Genomic DNA, 19,009 nt, shown 5'->3' on the forward strand with positions numbered 1-19,009 from the left:
AATAAAGTGCAATCGCAGACGGTTAGCTCGACGTACGGCCGGCGCTTGTGTCGATGGGCTAGATGGCTTCCACGCTGGGGCAGTCTCGGGCGTTCTATGCGGGGGTGCCGCGGGGCTCGGCGGGGCGTCGCGGGCAGCTGGTGACCTGCGTATGCGGGGATTTGTCGACGACGGGCCCTCTCACGACGAATGCGTCGTTCGAGACGATGATGAGGGGATGAACGGATGTGGCGCGCCCGCGCGTGGATCGGACCCGAGCGTTCCCGGGCGCGGGTGCTTGTTGGACGCTGCGCTCATCGCCGCGCTGGATGTGACCCGCCTATGCTGCAGTATGCCCGACTCGTGCGCGCGCCCCGCGTCGTCAACGCCGCCCGCAACCGCCTCTACCATGATTATATTCGCTACGCCACCCCAGGTGCGCCGCCCGCCCCGTGTGCACCCTCGCGCTGACTCTCATCCCCCCGCCCCCCAGGCGGCACACTCCGAATTCCGCTCACGACTTCGAAGAACATCCTCGGGGTCGCCACGTCCCGGGGTAATAGAAGGTCCGCATGCCGCTTGACGCGACGCGACGCGCTCACTGACCCACCGTGCAGTCATCAGGCGGACTACTACGCGTTTACGGCGCTTTCCCTCGATCCTGAGGAGCTCAGGCTGAGCGTCAAGAAGCAGTTTGGCTACGATTGGGACCCTGCTGCAGTAGGGGACAATTTCAATCGCCAGGTCGCTTTCGTTGGTATTTACGATGGGTGCGTGATGCATACTGCTCGTCGCCCAGGCGCTAACTTGCCCCCTCTTGCAGCCACGGAGGCTCTGCTGTCTCTCAGTACCTCCGCCAGGAGCTCCACTCCCTCTTCGAGAATGTCAACCCCTCGATCGTCCCCGAGCTCTTTCGCTGGATCCGCGAGATCGGTGGCTACTTCAAGCGCTACAATGGCGGCCCCCTCGAGCCATGGACGCACGATGATGAACTCGCGCACGGTCCTTTTGACCTCGAAGCGCGCGCCACCGCTGCCTTCTTTGAAGCGAACCGGCAACTGGCCATGGACAAGGTCGCATTCGATTGCGGTGCAGCGGCTTCAGTGGTCCTCATGCAGTCCCTCGACGCGCCCGCGACCCCCTTCTTCGCCGCCGACAAGCTTGCGGTTACTGTAGCACATGTCGGGTGCGTTTCTCCCTTTGCCTCGCTCGTACCACTATACTGAAAACTCCCTTAGCGACACCCGCGTACTTTTATGCTCTGCCAAGGACGGCACGCCTCTCGCCTTGACCGAGAACCACAGGCCAGACTCGCCAGCCGAGTCGTCCCGCCTACGCAAGCGAATGGCAGCCGTCATCACCGACTCATATGGCGAAGCTCGGTAAGGCTCACACCGTCTGTCTGCCTGGATCTACTGAACTGGATTATCGTCAGCTGGATGGGTGCACTCCAAAGCACGAGAGCGTAAGTTGGGTCTACACGCGTCCTCGTGCGCAAGCTTACCCTTCCCAGCTTTGGCGACTTGAACTTTGCGAAGTTCGGCATTACTGTCGAGCCTGATATCCGGGCTAAGCTACTTCGAGGTGTGCTACCCTCTAATCCTTGATGATGTCCTGCAGCTGACAACTATGCATCGTAGGTCGCGACTGGGGGTACATGATCTGCGTCTCCGACGGTATAACTTCAATGCTGTCCGATGCTGAGATTGTCGACCTTGCCCGGAACGCGCGCAATAGCGAGACCGCTGCCAAGCGGATTGTAAGTGTTGTTCTTCTCCACCTCCTTTCACTGCCTAACTCATCATCCACAGCTTGACTTCGCCCAAGACCTCGGCGGCGACGACAACGCAACCGCGCTCGTCCTCCCACTCGCCGGCTGGAACAAGGTCCAAGGGCCCGACCACACCAAAGAGCTCCGCGAGTACCGATACAACCAGATGGCAGGTACGTGATTGATCAGCATACATCCCGTTAGTATTCCTCTGTCCTAATCCAACATTTACATTGTACAGGTTCGAGCGAGCGGATGCGCCGCATGTAGGCTGGTTGACCAATATGCAAAGCTTGCCGGCCAACACGTCGACCCCGCCCACCCTTCGTTACAGTTCTTCATAATTGTCGTGTCCTCGAAGCACGCACGTCGGGTCCTCGGGGCGCGCACGAACCAACAAACCCAACCAACACGCGCGCAACATTATTATATCGCGCTTATATCTGCGCCGCTGCGTGCCCGTCCGAGCGAGGGTCGCAGCCGGCAGCGAAGACGGTCCTCCCGGTGGTGGCGTCGACGATCTTCTGGATGACTTGCCCGCGGCCGAACATGTTGCGTGCGACGCCAGTGACGAGGTTGGCATCGTGGCCCATGTCTGGGAGGGGAGGGGAGTCAGCATATTATTGACCGTCAAAGGGGTAAGGGGAGGGGAAGGTGATATCGAGGGGGAGAAGGGACAGGGGAAGGGGCACATCCGCTTCCAACTCTGTACACAGACAGACACTTCCGCACTTGTACACATACTCGCATGTACGCAGGATACCACATGTACTGAATATGCACATACCACGCAGCGTCTGCACCGTCTCGGGCGAGATGCCCTCCTCGAAGAAGACGGTCGAGTTTATGTCGCCCGCGGCGGTCTCCGAGTTCTTGACCGCCTCTGCGTCGGGCGAGCCTGCGGAGATGCAGAAGCGGGGCGCGTCGAGGGCGGATTGGGGCGTGAAGCCGCGGAGCATGTTAAGGAGTACTTGGACGTGGCCTTGCGGCTGTATGATGCGTTAGATGAGGAAGTGAAGGGATAAATTTGCCAAGAGGATATGCACCTGCATGTAGCCGCCCATAACACCGTAATTTATGAAAAGCTCATCGCCGCGAGTGGCGAGCGCGGGTATAATGGTGTGGTACGGGCGCTTGCCTCCCTGTCATAATGTTAAGTCGTTAAGCGCTGGCAAAATCGATGAAAGGCATAAAGCCTACCTTCAGCGCATTCGGGTGGTTCTCATCGAGGATGAAGCCGCTGCCTCTGTTCTGAAGTGTAAAGCCGCAGCCCTTGGGAATGGCGCCGGTGCCGAAGCCTAAGGATGGGATAAGGTTAAGGGCAAAGGTGGTCATCGTCCTGGTTTAGACGTACCTGCGTAATTGGACTGAATGAAGCTGATGACGATGCGTGTAAATATGAGGAGACCGTAAGCGCCGGATTCACTCACCTGCATGCATTCCCCCACTGGTCTGTGACCGAGAAGTAGACAGTATCGCTGGACGCGACGGGGTTACCCTACGGGCGAAGTGGGTCAACTGAGGCGACCGCGGGCGAGCTCGCGCGGCACGTACATGAACGACCTCCGGATTGGTATTCTTCGGGTTGAACAACTTCGCGCGCTTGGCGAGATATTCCTGTGAAAAGAAGGCATGAGAGTCCGCGAGATACCGACGGTCATGGAAAGGAAGTGCGCGCGCAGTGATCAGAATTATGTACGCACTCCGCTAAGGAGCTCTGCCACTGGGACGTGTACGACGTCGGGGTCGGTAACATACCACTGGCTGTCTGCAAGGGTGCGTCAGGCGCCGAGGGACGCTACATGGGCGGCGTTGTACGTACCGGCGAAGGCTAGACTGTAAGGGAGAGCAATTATTGGCCGCATGCATACGACGAGTCAATTCTGCGAACGTACCGTAGCGCCTCGACGAGCGTGTGTAGATACAGAGGCGAATTATGCTCCATCTGAAGGAGGTCGGGAACGATCCCTTGCTTCTGCATCTGCTCAATTATTCCCAGGGCCAGGAGCGCAGTTATTCCTGTACGCGAGCGTGGGTGAGCCAAATGGTAGGCGGCAGATACCGCCGGCTGCGGGTGGCATACTGACCTTGTCCATTTGGAGGGCACTACAAAGGAAATTGAGCCTCGGATCGGAAGCCGCGGAATAGACATAGAGCGCACCTCGTGAACGGTCACGTCGTTCAAGTACGTGTACTTGATGGGTTCAACGAAGTTGGACTCGTGCTTCGCCAAGTCAGAGAGCTCCATGACGCCTCCCTGACTCTGGATCAAGTCGACGATTGCCTGTGCCACACGGCCCTTGTAAAAGCCATCCTTGCCCTTCTCCGCGACCTCCCGGAAGGTCGCCGCCAGCGTAGGGAACGTCATGATCTCTCCGAAGCGCGGCGCACGGCCATTGAGCAGCATTTCCGCAGAATTTGGCGATGCATTCTTGATCAAGTCCTGCGCGAGAATGAGCAGTCAGAAAATTACCCAGATAGGCATTCGTGCGAGATATCTACCTCGGATCGCCTCCACTAAACAGGAAAATCAGAGAAGCCATGGACAGTTTGTAGATCTTTCTTACCGAATGGGCGTGGACCTCGGACACGGGAACACTTCCGCCCGTAAGTCCGCAGTACCGTTCTCAGAGTGGACAGACACATACCCTTCCTCTGCCAGACGGATGGCCGGGGCGAGCACGTCAGCGACTGACAGCTTCCCGCTGCCCAGTTGTTCTACTGTGTCAACCCATGCGGCGGCGGCGCCTACGAAAGTCAGTAAATATCTTACAATTTGTAGACGGCCTGAACTCACCTGGGACGGTGACCGCGTTGATATCGGTGACGTGTATCTTCTTGCTAGTGACACCACGCTGGCGCAGATAGTCGATGGACAGCTTCTCAGGCGAGCGTCCAGACCCGTTCAGTGCCTTGACTTTCTTGGTCTTGGCGTCGTAGAAGAGGCAGAACGCGTCCCCACCGATGCCACAGCAGCTGGGCTCGGTCACGTTCAGCGCAGCAGACGTCGCGACTGCCGCATCCGCTGGAAAAGTCTGAGCATTTTTGCCCCCTCGATGGCGCCTGTCACGAGTGCATACCTGCATTCCCGCCCTTCCTGAGGATCTCGAGGCCGACTTCGGTGGCAAGGGGCTGCGAGGACGCGACGACACCCTTGGTGCCGTACACGACCGAGCGTCTACCCGAAAAGGCGTAGAGCTGCTCGCTGGGGGAGTCGACCTTGGACCAATCGATGCGGGGGGAGGCCATAGGAGTCGTGGTGGACGAGGAGAAGGAGGAGGCAAGTTGAGAAATGAGCCGGCGCGGCCATGTTGTATATGATTGCGGGGAGGGGGCACGGGGGTGTCTGAGATACCGTTCAATGCCTACGGACGGCGGCATTCACGGGGGCGCGCACTCACCGTCGCCACATTGCACTGGCTCGAAGCGAATCCGGTTCCGATCACAATCACCCGCCGCGCTCGATCACTGATCCACCCGCCCCTCCCTCCGCACGCCACCGCTTGCCTTTCCGAGCTCCCATGTCTCTCGCCGTCCGTCTCGAGAGCGCGTCCACCGAGTTTCAGAAGATCCAGCTTGAGCTCCAAAATGCCGTCGAGGCCCGCCAGCGGCTAGACGCCCAGCTCAATGAGAACGAGCTCGTCAAGAAGGTGCGTCGCGTTCCCCACTGCCGATCGCGACTCGAACTGACCGCCGATGGTTCAGGAGTTTGCGCAGTTGACACCAGACAATGTCGTCTTTAAACAGATAGGCCCTGCTCTCATCAAGCAGGACCAGGCGGAGGCAAAGAGCAACGTCGATACGCGACTGTCCTTCATCCAAGCCGAGATGTACGTCGACGTTTTGCTGATACATGTTCCGTTCCCTGACGATCCTGAACAGAAAGCGCGTAGAGGGGCAGCTGAAGGATATCCAACAGAGACAAGAAAAGAAGAAGGCTGAGGTTCGTGGCTGGCTTGCGCTCCGCCAAAAATATTGCTGAATACCTGCATAGATTATCGAGATTCAGACAGCAATTCAGCAGCAGCAAGCGCAAGCACCTGCGTCGTAGGCATATCCCACATACCATGACCTTCTTGCTATACCCTGCGATCGCCGCTGGTTTGCATCGCGCGGGGACAACGTTGCTTCAAAACCCCAGCATTGGCGGCGGCACCCTATGCGCGACTACAAGACAATCCTGGTGGAGAAATGATGTCGAATCGATTATGTGCACTTGACACGGTCAGGCCATTGAGAAGGTCGTAATGCAGCGCGCCGCGGCCTGAATCGCACTGGAATTTAGCATACTCAAAACATGCATTGGTCTGCTGCATACCGGTGCATAGAAACCCAGCGCATATACCTGATGTTCAGCAAGGATGAACAACGAAAAACAGCGACGCGTAAAGCAGAGGAAAAGACGCGTCACTGACCGCAACGCACTGAAATTCGTCCGCGGTTGTGCGCGCCACTGATCTCATTTCGGCAACCCCCGATCCATAACACTGACAAACCCCCCACCGCGTCAGCCCAGGCCATAAACTGCCTTAAGCTTCCATCTTCGGGAGCATTTTCCCCGGTCCTCCCATCTGCTCCTGTCGACGGCAATCTATCCTTTGTGGATTCGAGACGGGCCCTTCCCTTCGGTATCATGCCGCACCGGGACCACAATCTCTATGCCACTTGACCCGAATCGGTCGAACCTTGAGCTACTCATCAGTGAGCGCGCTGGTTCAGGTCTGCCGTGCACGGCACTAAGGCTCAATCTAAGTGCGCTGATCCTGTAGCTGAACTGTCCAGCTCGCCATCCGGACTATCATCATGACTTCCTAAAATGAACTCGTCCACCACCACCTGAAAGAGTTAATAGTCTGGTTTATTCATACTTTACAACCACAGATACGGGAGCTCTATAGCATAGCATGTGTCTATGGTCCTTCTGCCATTTCTCGTTATTTTTACAGATCCACGGCACTGCGGAGCCCCTGCATCGACAAGGACCTCCGCGCGGCTGTCCGACCCTTTACTTGGAGGAAAGGTCCCTGCGCGACGTGCCACGACCAAAGAAGCCCCTGATGGTGATTGTCAGATGCTGCTTGTGAGCCCCCCTGCACGACTCTTCCACTCACCACTCAATCTGATGCGCGACGTAGATCTGCGTCCCCAGATCCTCGGCGAACTGCCATACCGCACCCGGGTTCTGTGATTTGAACGTGAGCACCCCCTTCAGCCAGATCGTCCAAATTCTTCTACTCACCTTCTGGAAGTGCTTGCCCACAAGCGCAACGTCCGCGCCCGTGTCGTGGAGGATGTCCTCGGCCTGCTTGCCATTGACGATCCCGCCGACGGTGCCAACAAGAATCTTGTCGCCCAACGCCGCCTTCACCTCCTTCGCGAACCGCTGCTGCGCGCCCTGCTCGCTCAGGTCCTGCTTCAACGCAACGCCGCCGCTGCTAACGTCGAGCAGGTCCACCCCGCGCTCCGCCAGCAAGCCCGCAAGCCGGATCGTATCCTCATTCGTCCAGCTCTCCGGGTACTCGTCCTTCTTCGCCTCGACGCGGTCGCTCGCGGATATGCGCAGGAACAACGGCATGCCCTCCGGGATCGCCGCGCGCACGGCATCGACGACCTCGAGCGTCAGGCGCACGCGGTTCTCGAACGAGCCGCCGTACGCGTCCGTGCGCTTGTTCGAGATGGGCGAGAGGAAGGACATGAGGAGGTACCCGTGCGCGTTGTGGATCTCGATCACATCGAAGCCGGCCTTGACCGCGCGGCGCGCGGCGGCGGCGGACTGGGCGACGATGGTCTTGATGCCGTCGAGGGTGAGCTCGTTCGGGACGGGGTTGACGCCCGGCTCGAAGGGGATGGGGGAGGGGGCGATGACGGCGTCCGGCCAGCCGCCCTGTTCCTTGGTAGCGATAGCGTTCGCGTGAAGCCAGGGAGCCACAGCGGAGGCCTTGCGACCAGCATGAGCGATCTAGAGGGTGTAAGTCGCGAAGCTGTCATCCAAGTTGCGTTACGCACCTGGATGGCGATCTTCTGGTTCTGGCCGTGCGCAAAGGCAGTGAGGCGCTTCAAGGGCTCGATCTGGGAGTCCTCCCATATGCCAACATCGTGCGGGGTGATACGCCCTTCAGGAGAGATAGCAGCAGCCTCTGCAGGAGCTAATCAGTGGACTGTTGGGAAAGGTCTACAATGGTCACTCACCGATGATGGAGAGGCCTGGTCCGCGGCTGATGATTCCACCCACTAGGGAATATGTGAGCAAGAGAAGTACGCGAGTGTGGCGCGGCGGATAGCAGGAACACGCCCTGGCAAGCGCGATAGCAGACGTAAAAGACGACTTACAATGTGCCAAGTGCCAGCCATCCGGCTGCGCGTGCCCGTTGATCGACGAATACTGGCACAGCGGGGAGAGCTATACGCGCAAGGACGATCAGCCATCGACGCGTCGAGAGCAGACGCGGTACGTCACTCACCCAAACGCGGTTCTGTAATTCCAGATCCCGAATCTTGATCGGAGTGAATAGCCTGCGCGGACTCCGTCAGTACGCGCTGCTCCGCCCTCCCGCCTAAGCGCTCGTACGCACTTCGGAATTGGCTTGCCATCGGGCTGCGGGTTGAGCGCCGTGCCCGCGGGGGGCTCCTGCGCGGGCGTGAAGAAGGGCACGCCGGGCGCGGCCTTGTTCTCGTAGGTCTTGGTGGACATGGCGGGCTCAGCGATGGGTGCTAGCTGATGGGGAGTGGGTGGATTCGATAAGATGGGATCGTGAGAGCAGGAGCAGGCACCTACTCGCTACTAAATACGTGCGTTCGACGAAGCGTGGAAGGTGCGAGAAACACACGGGGAAGGCGACGTGTGTTACTTGGAGGGTTGCGGATGGATGAGGTATAGGTGCAAGGCTCTGCAAGGGGCAACGCCTTTCTGCAATAAAGCCAAGGGAGGATGCGAAGTATGTCGGACATCGCTGCATGGAGCGGAGAGCCTATATGTAGCCTTGACGCATCCGCGCGTGAGAAGGATCAAGCGCCTCGAGCTTCAGTAAGACCTATGTCAGGATTTGTGATTTTGTAAGCCAGGTAAGCCTTCTGGTCAGCAAGGCGTCTGAGAAATACCGCACAACGCTCCCGAGATGGAACTGGTGGGACAGATGAGCATATTGCATTCGACGAGTACTTTATTCCGAGGAATCCGAGTACCAAGACGCGGTTATGCGGTTGGAGGTGGAAGCGGGGCCACCTGGCACGAGGCTCGCGCAAGGGAGTAGAAGTTGCCTTTTTGGGAATATCTCCTCAAATCAGCAATGTCTGAATCACGTGCGCTTCAGGTTGAAGTACACCGGCCCTTCTTCAAGCTGACGCTGATCCCAAACGACCCATGCATCGTTACTCCTACGACAGCGACTTACCCTCTCTTTTCCTATACATAATTACCTGAATGGGAATCACAATCCAGCCGTAGATATCCCACTCATAATTAACGGCTGCCAACAGCGATTTGTGTCGCACAACACGACCAGTAGGTAACACGCCGTGAATGTCTGTACTCTTTCCATCCCATCGTCAGCGAGTTTTTCATGGTAGGTAAATCAGAGCACGACGTAAGCGCCGAGGAGGACGCTCGCTGCGGCGGTCGCGAGACCAAAGACCAGGGACCCGGGGGCCGAAAGCGCAGAGACGGCGCCGTTGCTGCCAGCGGCCGAGGCGGCTGCGCTAGCGGAAGCGCTAATACTGGAGGCCGACTGACTCGCGCTGGAAGCGACGCTGCTCGCGTCGCTCGCCGCAGAGGACGCGGCGTCGCTGGCCGAGCTAGCAGCATCGGAGGCAGCGCTGGTGGCAGTCGATGACGCGCCGCTGACGACGCTTCCTGCTCTTGATGTCGCCGAGTTGTAGTAGGAAGAGACTGGGAGGATGGTCAGAGTTGGCCGCGGTGGAGACTCATTGGTGCTCACGGTCGCCTGTTACGCCAGAGGCCGCGGCGCTGGTGAGCGAGTTGAAGACACTGCTGACTGCGGAAGCGTGAGTTCTAGGCGGTGTGTGCGGGGGCCAGACAACACACCTTGGCGCTTCTCCTCTTCAGCAGCGACAGCGGTCGCGGCAAGGGCGGCGACGAGGATGGTCTTGGTGTTGAAGTACATGGTGTTAGGAGGGGGATACGTCGTCGAGTATTCGGTGAAGAAATAACGCCAGCCAGAGGACCTGCGCTTTTATACAGGGCGAGGGGCAGATGACGCCCTCGATGGCGTAGGCGCCGTCAGGGCGAGCGAAGAAGACTTGACGTGCGCTGCGAGTACGATGCTGGTCATCAGGCGAGCCTCGCCCCACGTTAGCTGCTGTAGCTTGACGTGCCGTGAGTTTCATTAGGCTCGAATGCTGCAGATGATGCGTCAAAGCCCGCATTGGCCCCACAAAGTGGCACATTCAGACCGACGTCCGCGAGGACGCAGAAGGTAATGTCGGTCTATTACCGCAGAAAAGGTTCGGCAGCACGAGGTGTCCAACAGCATGAGGTTAGCGGGCGGAGCGTGCCCTAAGTCCGTTGAGTAGAATCATCCCTCAGAAACGGAGGGTGAACGGAGGATTTCCAGGCCAGTACCACCTTAGAAACGAGGCGAAGATCCATACAAGCACGTCGATTATCCTACAGATAGGTCCCATATTTGCGCGCGTATGGGCGCGAGAGGCCTGCATGAAGCGCAGGCAGTCTCGTTTCCGGGGCATGTACTTCCGGACGACGAAGATACTGTATGAACAGTGTTTAGCAGACTGAGGGGAAAGAATGAAGTCACTCTCGCCTAAGGGACAGATGAATTCCGACATAAAGAAGCTTTCCATTCGAGTGATGAAGCAAGAGCGAACGAGCAGGATGTGGTTCTGCTCATAAGGTGACGAGCAAGGCGCCGAGGGAAGCTTCAAGTGCCACAGCCGACATGCCAATCAAAAACCCTGTGTATACAGAGAGCGTACTCTTCGCAAGACCATTATTCGAGGTGGCTCTCACGCCCTCTCTATACGGTCCATCGTGGCGGGTATACAAGGCGGCGCCAGAAACAGCGTCGCTGGATTTGGAGTGTATCAAAGACCGCGGCGGGGTCGTGCATGTCGTCCAAATGCAACACGCCGTTGTAGGGTTGTTGAGAACTGAGCCGCTGTGGGCGCTCAATGAAGTCGTAGAGGTTACTGGACTTTCGGCTCAATATATATTGAAGACAGCGGACCTGTTGTAATTCCAACACGCATCATCAAGGTCTACCGATACAGGCCTGGAAGCAACACAAGCAATGACCACGAGGAGGGCCATTATTATAAGCCCAAGGTTCATTCTGTTCGGCAAGCGCGAAGAGCCAAGAGTCCAGCGCTCGGCCATTAGGCACTGTCTATACCTGTGACAAGAGCAGCGAGGTGAGGTTCCATTCGAAGGGCAGAGGAGGCTATCGAGAGCTTGTATACGCTGCAAAGAACGTAGATAATATTTTGCTGTTGCCGCCAGATCCTGGATTAGCACGCCATTCATGCTGAGGGGCCATCGTTGCTGGAAGAGGTCAGGACATCGCTAAGGACAACAGAGACGATAGGGTAGAACGGGGATTAAGATGCAGAGTGCGCAGGCATCATGATGACGAGAGACGAGGAAAAACCAGGAGAGGTCCGAGCGCCGAGGGGATTCGGAACTTGCCGGATGTTCAAATCGAGGGAGTTCTGCAAGAATCTCCGTCCATTTCTGCTCTTCCCCACTCTTGCACTGCGACCATCTTCGTCCCTCGAACCTCTATTTGCGACAGCAGCGCACCTGATATTAGTCGACAATATCGATACCTAGTCAATGAGCGTCTGCATTACAAGGTGGTATGAACAGGTGCGGTACTCCGTCCACCTGTACGAGCGCCCGGCGTCGTCTGTCTATGTACATCGTAGCGGTGGCTGCATCGCTACCATGCAGCGGCGACCACGCCTCGCCTCGCCTGCTCTACCTCGTGCTCTACAGTAATCCCCCTGTGAACTTCCCTCCACAATCTGAACCGTCCACCATCCGAATGCCTGATACCCTCCTGCAGATGCCCCGATCACCACTTGAGCCACTCGCCGTACATGTTTGGCCGCTCGCCACGGATGTACGACTCGAAGGTGCGCTTGAGCACGGTTGACCAATCAAGGTCGCGCTTGTCGTCTGCGGTATGTTCTGCGCCGTCTACCGGTGCAGGCACCCCAGTCGCCCGCAGGGCCTCTCGCGCCTGCCGCTCGCCAGCGATGAACCGTTCGCCAAGGTCCGGCCAGTTCCGTGCAGGGTCAAATGGCTTCCACCTTATAAAGGTCAACACCGTCTATCAGTACGCAAAGTATCTCGCTCACCAATAATTGTGGAAGTGGTATGAGTATGCGCCCTTGTAGAAGCCATCGAAGCCCAGTGCTAATGGTGCACCACCCGACTGGGCTGGCGTCTCGAAGAACTCGGAGAAGCTGCACGATATGTCAGTCGACGTCCGTTCATCTTCGCTAGCGCACTCACTCGGTAAGATAGGGCTGTGGCGGCCGATCGCGCTGGAAGTCTTCCGTGTTCAACCACGCGGAGTCGAAGAGCGCGTCCGGTAAGCGCAGCAACAACGGCTCAAGGTACGCATCCTTGGTATATCGCGCGACCGTCATCGGGTGGAAGTCCATGTTGTTTTTCAGCGCGGTGCGGAAGAGGAACGTGCCCAGGGCGCTTTGCTTGTTCAGCTTCAGCACCGCTGTGTTATACTTCGGCAGACGCGACCAGCGGTAAGCGAACGCGCCCTTCCAGCCCCACAGCTCCTCCCAATCGCGAAGGAAGATCGTGTCTGCGTCGAGGTAGATACCGCCGAAGCGATGGCAGAGGACGAAGCGGGCCATATCCGACAAGATGACACTGAGACGGTCGTACGACGAGGCAGACTTGGAGCCCAGGCGGTTCATCATGTCGTCGTCGTCTTTCTTCGCTGCAGATGAGCTGCTCTGCTCCTCCTGCTTCTTCGGCACTTGCATGACGTGCCCGCCGGAGTTGAAGAGCGAATCTAGATGGCGCCATTCATCCTTGAGCTCGGGTACGCCGTCCAGCTGCTCCGTCGTGTTCCACATCTTGAAGTGGATCACGTCCTTGAAGCGCGGGTGCAAGAAAGGCGCCGCCCAGGGGTTGTCCTTCAACCCGTCGAACATCTCGCGCACGACATTCGGGTTAGGTACGGACGCCGCTGGTCCTGGGTTGATCCACAACCAAAACTGAGGGCGACATGCCGAACGAGAGGGGAAGTTGTCGAGGTGCAGGCCGGTGTTTTGCGTGAAGAGGAAGGAGAGGAGGGCCATGTACGGTTTATCCGTGAAGGGGCCGGTCCAGAACATGTGGAATATACGAGGGTTCTCCGGGTCGCACGGTTCCGGAAGGGCGGAGTACGGGTGCTGCTCGACTGGTGGACGAAGCTTGAGTGATGGCTCCCAGTCCACACCCCAGCGGCGGTTCAGGCCACTGTTGGGATCGCCTTCGCTCGCGAGAGCGGTGATTGGGCTTATCGAGCCGCCAGCATCTGAGCGGGAGACGTTGTAGGTGTCGGGCTGCTCCATGTAGATGTACTTCCAGTCATCCATCTCACCGCGTCGCAAGCGCTGGCCATTGTCTAGACCTGCGCCTACGCGAAGGACTTCAAGACAGTCGCGTACGTACTAAATAAAGGATGAGAGGGCGCGGTCACGGGGTTGGGGCGATGCGCACCTTGTTCTCTGAGAAATCGCAGTTGTCCATGACGATGTCAAGGTCAGCGGCACTGCCAGGGACAGGTCGTGGGGGATAGGCGACATTGGGCGGACGGCTCTGGATGTCAAGGTAGACGCGCTGCGCGCCAACGCCCTCGGAGTCGGTGGTGGGACGGATACCGGGAGGGGCCTTGAACCTGTTGGTTTTGTACGGGGGGACACCAGGATTGCGGATAGGTTTGGCGAAGCCGATCTGCTCTGGTACTAGGGGGAAGTCAGCTACACGCGACTATCGGCGTCGGAAGGCCACGTACTCGGACGACGGCTGGGATAGTGTCCGCTTGCTACCTCCCACTCCCAAATCTTCTGCAGGTCGCTGCGCGTGTAGACGAGCGTGGGCGGGTCACCCATGAAAGGAATGCGCGTCGTCGGCCATTGCTTCTCCTTACTGCCATAACGCTTGCCGAAGGCGAATGCGGTGAGGAGCAGCGATACGAGGGCGAAGAAGAGGAGGATAGTGCCCGGAACGAGTCCAAAGCGCACAACGAAGAAGTGGTGGGCCCGGAAGGGGTTCGGTATGACGAGGACTCTGCGGGGAAAGGGCAGCGGTATGCGAATGTACGGCGGAGGGGTCTGAGTGCGGCGCTTGGTGAGCTTTTCCGGGAGGGCGGAGGAGAAGAGCGGGAGCTGTGCGCGGGGCTTTGCGTGGCCATTGCCGGGGTAGTAGATGGACGAGGGCATCGCGCCGTCGCCGTCACCGAGTCTGCCGTCGTCGCCGTCCGCCGTCGTGGTGAGGTTCAAGTTCTAGCACTTCGACACGCCGCGGCACGACGATCCGATCAGCGTTGGACCCACAACTTGAGTTTCTTACTGCGCAGCACTAGCGCGGACACGTCCGCAGTTTAGTAGTTTACATGTTCACCAAACAATCCATTCGCCATACATATTGGGTCTCTCGCCGCGTACATACGACTCGAACGTACGCTTCAAGACCGCTGACCAACTCAAATCTGCTGCCGCGTCCCCATCCAGCTCACGTCCTGGCGAGATTCTAGCCGCCTGCCGCAACTGCCTCTCTCCCTTGAAGAACCGCGCCCCGAGCTCGGGCCAATTGCGGACCTTGTCGAAGGGCTTATGCCTATGTGCGGGTCAGCAGAGCCGCGGACACACCGGCCTAATAGTCACCATTGATTATGATAGTGGTGGGAGAAAGCGCCCTGGAAGAATCCCTCGAAGCCAAGTGCTTCTGACTCGCCGATCGTAGTGTCGAAGAACTCGCTATAGCTATAAGACCATGAGCGAAGTGCGCAAAACATCCTCGAGAACACCCACCTCTCGAAGTACGGTTGTGGCGGTCGATCCCTCTGGAAGCCATCCGTGTTCAGCCATGCAGAGTCGAATAGGGCATCTGGCAGCCGCGTGTACAGAGGCTCCAAGTTGGCCTCCTTCATGTACTTGCTGATCGTAATGGGGTGGAAGTCGAGCCCATTTCGCAGCGCTGTCCGAAGGATGAACGAACCAAGCTGAGTCTGCCGCCCAAGCTTCGTTACCGCCGTGTTATATCGCGGGAACCGCGACCATTGGTACGCAAACGCGCCCTTCCATCCCCACAGTTCCTCCCAGTCTCGCAGCAGCACCGAGTCCGCGTCCAGGTACACGCCACCAAAGCGGTGGCAGACGACGAAGCGCACCAGGTCCGAAAGAATCACGGACATGCCTTCGAGGGTAGCGTGGTCGCCTGACGCCACTACTTTGCCCTCCGAACGGATGACGCTAACGTCTCTCCAGCGGTCCTTCAGTTCGTCCAACGAGTCCAGCTGTTCAGCCGTTTGCCATAGCTTGAATTGGATCACGTCTCGGAAGCGAGGGTCCAGGAATGGTGCTGCCCACGGGCTGTTGCGTATATGGGCCTCCAGCTGCGCCTCATTGGAGATGTTGGGTGCGTTGACCCAAACCCACAGTCGTGGTCGGCAAGCCTCGCGGGACGTGTTCTGCGTGTAGAGAAAGGACAACAACAGCACGTAGGGCTTGTCCGTGAAGGGAAGTGCCCAGAAGACGTGAAAGAGTCGCGGGTGGTCGGAGTCGCAGCTCGGAACGGGCGACGGGTGGTCAATGGGAGGCACGATCGGCTTCGCAGACAGCCGCCTAAGCTCTTCATGCTCCAGCTCCGCACTCCGCTGCGCCTCCGCATACGTCGCGCCCGTCAGGTTCAGCACCGCCTTCCCCGTCTCCACATACACGTACTTCCACTCTTCCAGCGCGCCCTGCCGCACGCGCCGCCCGACGTCGAGGCCCGCGCCGCGCCGGAGCACCTTGAGGCAGTCGCGCACGTACTGTGTGGCTAGGTCCTAAGCACGCGCGCGGAACGGGAGGGGGGAAGGCATGGGGCGCACTTTGCCTGCGTTGTAGTCGCAGTGGGCGAGCACTGCGTCGAGGTCGGCGATCGCGCCCATTGGAGGCCGCGGGGGCCATGACGCGTTGTGCGCGAAGGCATCGAGGTAGACGCGCTCGCTGCCGATGCCTTCTGTTGGCGTTCCAAGTGACTCCTCGGTGAGGGCCTTGTATTTGCTGGGTATCCGGCTGCGCGAGGGTATACTGGGATTATGAGGGCGCGCGCTCAGCCCAACCTCCTTCGGTACTGGCATGGCGTCAGTAGTCGCTTGGAGACAAAAGCTCGCCCCCCACACGCACCTGGTCTCCTGCTCGGATAGTGACCAGCATTGACCTCCCACTGCCATAGTTCCCGCAGCTGTTCGGGAGTATAGTCGACCAAAGGTCCTGTCGAGACGAAGGGGATCGCACGCGTCCACTCATACCCCGTCTTGAGTATCGCAATAACTGCAATGCACAAGAGCGCCAGAGTCGCCAGCAACAGCATACGCGCCTTGCTCAGACGCGGCGCATTGCGCCTCGGATGAACGGCCGGCAACTGCAGCACAACTGGCTCTCGTCTGAACAAGCGCTGCGCCCAGGACGAGGAAGACTTCCACTGCCGTGAGTCCTGCCGGCTATGCGCAAACATGCCAGAGGCCACAGAGTGTGAGGGGAGATTGTCAGGGCGAGCAGTGGGGGGCAGGTTCAAGTAGGCGCGCTGCATCATTTCGATCGCGGGCGCTGTTCGCGCCACCCGCGCCTCGGCAAGATCCGTAGAGTTCAATTTCGGGCATGGGCTCAAGAACCAGAGGCGCCAGGTTTCAAGCAGCGCTTCTGCCTGATCGTTCCGTCCTCCGAGCCGACATGGCCGTGGTGGTAAATTGCTTAAGATAATGGTGACATAGTGTCAATCTTATTTATGCGCTCAAGGCGAGCAACCCAGCCAGAAACAAGCCTCCGGAAATCGAAAAGTGGTTAGCAATGGTCGCACTCCCATTTTCGTCCGACGACCTGCGAGCAACAACTCAGCGTACGTCCGAATTCCTTGTACCGACCCCACTCACGATTGAGTCGCCTGCGCAGCCCCATCTGACGCAGTCGACGAAGCATTCCCAGCCTCCCCGTTCCCAACGGACGCGCTCGAATTAAACGCGAGCGTCGTATTAGCATCGAGCGCCCACTTGATGCCTCCCATTACGTGAGCCATGAAGGTGTCGTCGTGCCATGTCTCACTAAGGTGGCCCAAGCTCGTGTAAAAGCTACGTCCTGCGGTATTGCCGTCCTGGACCCCGGCGCCCTTTTCCTGATACCAGGCTGTAAGAAGTCTGATGAGCCCCAGTAGTCAGATCAGGGACTGCAGTACTGACCCGTTGGATGCGGGGTTCCCTGGTTATATTTGCGTTCACCAGGATCTACGAGCGCACGATTAGCGCATACAGATACACCTGAGGCTGGCTCTCACCATCGTACGTGCTCTCGTCCGCAGACAGAAGGACCACAGCACCCACATCCCTAGGGTCGGACTTAAAGTTATACCTGCACGGGATGGGTGAGCATAATCCTGCATATTCATGTATTTCGTACTGACATCTCGTCCCGAACCTGCCACTGCTCAGAGAGCATCGACGTGCTTGGGTGCGAGCGGTCCAATACATCGACCGTCTACCAGGGGTTCAATGGGTACACTCCTGTCTGGAGTATGCCAGAATCACTCACTGCGTTCGTGAGCTCAGGGTGGTAGTCGAAGTATGCTCCTGGAAAAAGAGCATGAACTTAGACTACAAGGATACATACTTCTCAGCCCGCCCGCTTACCTATTTCCCGCCCATAAAACTCCGTGGTGTTCAAGCAATCCGTGGCCGAGTGGATGCCAATAAAGTTGCCGCCGAGGTTCAGGTACTTCTGGAACGCGGCTATGCCATCGTCACCCAAGACTGTAAACACATCAGCTCTTCAGCTTCTCTTCCTCGCCTAACCGCCCTCCCCCAGTCAAAACAAAAGAAAGGTCCACACACCTTCCCCCGTATTCGACAGAAACACCAGCGCATCGTACTGCTTAAGATTATCATCCGTGAACAGAGACTTGTCTTCCGTAGCATCGAAGGTAATAGAGGCAGAATTTCCAGCGTCCTTAAGCGCTTGGACGGCGGTCGGTATAGAGTCGTGGCGAAATTGTTCCGTTGCGGAGTAGATGAGGACGCGAGGGGTGCTGGCGGCAAGGTGAGGCGAGTACGGTGACGCGGAGAGCGGGCCGGGCTCGGCTCACGGAGATGATGAAGAAGATTCCCACGAGGTTACTCTGTAACGAAGTCTCGATTGAAAACCTTGCCCTCCTCCCTTGGAGGAGGGCCCTTTTATACCTACAGCTGTAAGTAGTCATAACTAGTCACGGAGTATATATACGAGTCATAAGAAACCAGGAGAACCTCAAGGAACTCCAAAGGAAATACCCCCGCGAGGGGTGAAGGCAGAGCACGTGGCGTCGGCTAAGGCCGAGGCGTCACATACCCCCCTCCAGCGCCTTCTAAGGCGCTCTGTAAGTACAGTAGCAACCAGTAAGTAGCACGTATGTATAGAATAGAAACGAGTCTTTGTTTTTGTATATATTTCGAACCTTTTCTGTAAGTAACTTTCGAGCCGTTGTTCTGATGATCTCTAGTAAGTAGTAAGTAACTACTGGTTCCCCTTGCCCTCGCGCCGCTTGGCACGGTTCGCCTCGAAGGCCTGCTGGCGGCGGGCGTTCGACAAGCGCCCCTGCATCGCCTCGATGGCCGTCACCTCACGAAGGAGGAGCTCCTCGTTGGTGGGCTCGGGCACCTTGCCCTCCACCTCGTCCATGTAGCGATGCGCGGCCGCTCCGCTGCTGATGTCGAGGATCTGACGCACCCAGAAGGTCCGATCAATGCGCTGCTCGTCGGGGATGGGTCGGACTTTGCCGGTCGCGAGGTCGATCGGGCACATGTGCTTGCCGAAGTCGGCGCGCTGGAGGATTTCCACGAACTCGGCATAGCCGGACGGGACCTCAACAACGTCGTGGCGGATTCCAGTAGCAGTGATGCCGTCGCTGAAGCGCATGTACTCGACGAGGATGGTGAGTGGGATGCGGTAACTGAAGAGGTATTCTTCAGGGTCGTTGCGCGCGTAGATAGGGATGACGAGGCGGCGTCCGCGGATCTCCCACGTCATGGGAACGATGCGGCG

At 58.1% G+C, this 19,009-nt stretch overlaps 9 protein-coding genes across 9 annotated transcripts; 2 read left to right on the forward strand and 7 right to left on the reverse strand.

Annotated features, from left to right (window-relative positions):
* The first annotated feature begins 134 nt into the window (after positions 1-134).
* On the forward strand, positions 135-2,024 carry SCHCODRAFT_02612020 (protein serine/threonine phosphatase 2C). Its single transcript, XM_003038512.2, has 10 exons — positions 135-415; positions 473-545; positions 597-749; positions 803-1,165; positions 1,218-1,361; positions 1,415-1,444; positions 1,493-1,563; positions 1,620-1,738; positions 1,791-1,923; positions 1,992-2,024. The coding sequence occupies exons 1-10, from the start codon at positions 226-228 to the stop codon at positions 2,018-2,020; spliced, it is 1,305 nt and encodes a 434-aa protein (XP_003038558.2). The 5' UTR covers positions 135-225; the 3' UTR covers positions 2,021-2,024.
* A 152-nt stretch (positions 2,025-2,176) lies between these two features.
* SCHCODRAFT_02612027 (gamma-glutamyltranspeptidase) lies at positions 2,177-5,204 on the reverse strand. Its single transcript, XM_050344509.1, has 18 exons — positions 5,152-5,204; positions 4,831-5,096; positions 4,548-4,775; positions 4,399-4,498; positions 4,318-4,348; positions 4,253-4,267; positions 3,912-4,193; positions 3,838-3,856; positions 3,646-3,769; positions 3,573-3,586; positions 3,454-3,518; positions 3,305-3,367; positions 3,181-3,248; positions 3,105-3,127; positions 2,951-3,048; positions 2,797-2,892; positions 2,538-2,739; positions 2,177-2,345 (listed from the first exon to the last, which is right to left on the reverse strand). Exons 2-18 carry the CDS (start codon positions 4,997-4,999, stop codon positions 2,188-2,190), a joined length of 1,755 nt encoding a protein of 584 aa, XP_050202341.1. The 5' UTR covers positions 5,000-5,096; positions 5,152-5,204; the 3' UTR covers positions 2,177-2,187.
* On the forward strand, positions 5,046-6,065 carry SCHCODRAFT_02612029 (Prefoldin beta-like protein). Its single transcript, XM_003038511.2, has 4 exons — positions 5,046-5,400; positions 5,456-5,580; positions 5,633-5,693; positions 5,745-6,065. The coding sequence occupies exons 1-4, from the start codon at positions 5,272-5,274 to the stop codon at positions 5,799-5,801; spliced, it is 372 nt and encodes a 123-aa protein (XP_003038557.2). The 5' UTR covers positions 5,046-5,271; the 3' UTR covers positions 5,802-6,065.
* A 690-nt stretch (positions 6,066-6,755) lies between these two features.
* SCHCODRAFT_02487597 (NADH:flavin oxidoreductase 1) lies at positions 6,756-8,441 on the reverse strand (the record flags this gene model as incomplete). The annotated part of the gene is made up of 8 exons (XM_003037180.2): positions 6,756-6,804; positions 6,862-6,932; positions 6,990-7,709; positions 7,757-7,887; positions 7,940-7,981; positions 8,081-8,150; positions 8,212-8,263; positions 8,323-8,441. The coding sequence occupies 8 exons, from the start codon at positions 8,439-8,441 to the stop codon at positions 6,756-6,758; spliced, it is 1,254 nt and encodes a 417-aa protein (XP_003037226.2).
* An 868-nt stretch (positions 8,442-9,309) lies between these two features.
* SCHCODRAFT_02612041 (uncharacterized protein) lies at positions 9,310-9,885 on the reverse strand. Its single transcript, XM_003037179.2, has 3 exons — positions 9,792-9,885; positions 9,685-9,741; positions 9,310-9,635 (listed from the first exon to the last, which is right to left on the reverse strand). Exons 1-3 carry the CDS (start codon positions 9,868-9,870, stop codon positions 9,322-9,324), a joined length of 450 nt encoding a protein of 149 aa, XP_003037225.1. The 5' UTR covers positions 9,871-9,885; the 3' UTR covers positions 9,310-9,321.
* An 819-nt stretch (positions 9,886-10,704) lies between these two features.
* Positions 10,705-11,325, reverse strand: SCHCODRAFT_02612045 (uncharacterized protein). Its single transcript, XM_050344510.1, has one exon. The coding sequence runs from the start codon at positions 11,097-11,099 to the stop codon at positions 10,926-10,928; it is 174 nt and encodes a 57-aa protein (XP_050202342.1). The 5' UTR covers positions 11,100-11,325; the 3' UTR covers positions 10,705-10,925.
* A 179-nt stretch (positions 11,326-11,504) lies between these two features.
* Positions 11,505-14,217, reverse strand: SCHCODRAFT_02612047 (uncharacterized protein). The gene is made up of 5 exons (XM_003037178.2): positions 13,750-14,217; positions 13,455-13,699; positions 12,240-13,405; positions 12,083-12,190; positions 11,505-12,034 (listed from the first exon to the last, which is right to left on the reverse strand). The coding sequence occupies exons 1-5, from the start codon at positions 14,174-14,176 to the stop codon at positions 11,797-11,799; spliced, it is 2,184 nt and encodes a 727-aa protein (XP_003037224.1). The 5' UTR covers positions 14,177-14,217; the 3' UTR covers positions 11,505-11,796.
* A 136-nt stretch (positions 14,218-14,353) lies between these two features.
* On the reverse strand, positions 14,354-16,457 carry SCHCODRAFT_02663317 (uncharacterized protein; the record flags this gene model as incomplete). Its single annotated transcript, XM_050346524.1, has 5 exons — positions 14,354-14,573; positions 14,621-14,719; positions 14,768-15,768; positions 15,829-16,073; positions 16,127-16,457. The coding sequence occupies 5 exons, from the start codon at positions 16,455-16,457 to the stop codon at positions 14,354-14,356; spliced, it is 1,896 nt and encodes a 631-aa protein (XP_050202343.1).
* A 196-nt stretch (positions 16,458-16,653) lies between these two features.
* Positions 16,654-18,646, reverse strand: SCHCODRAFT_01208728 (class I glutamine amidotransferase-like protein; the record flags this gene model as incomplete). The annotated part of the gene is made up of 9 exons (XM_050341242.1): positions 16,654-16,819; positions 16,873-17,122; positions 17,176-17,220; positions 17,271-17,344; positions 17,397-17,470; positions 17,525-17,562; positions 17,623-17,742; positions 17,824-18,017; positions 18,486-18,646. The coding sequence occupies 9 exons, from the start codon at positions 18,644-18,646 to the stop codon at positions 16,726-16,728; spliced, it is 1,050 nt and encodes a 349-aa protein (XP_050202344.1). The 3' UTR covers positions 16,654-16,725.
* Between the last annotated feature and the right edge of the window lie 363 nt (positions 18,647-19,009).

This window comes from Schizophyllum commune (genome assembly GCF_000143185.2).
Source record: "Schizophyllum commune H4-8 unplaced genomic scaffold SCHCOscaffold_2, whole genome shotgun sequence".
Lineage (NCBI taxonomy): Eukaryota > Fungi > Basidiomycota > Agaricomycetes > Agaricales > Schizophyllaceae > Schizophyllum > Schizophyllum commune.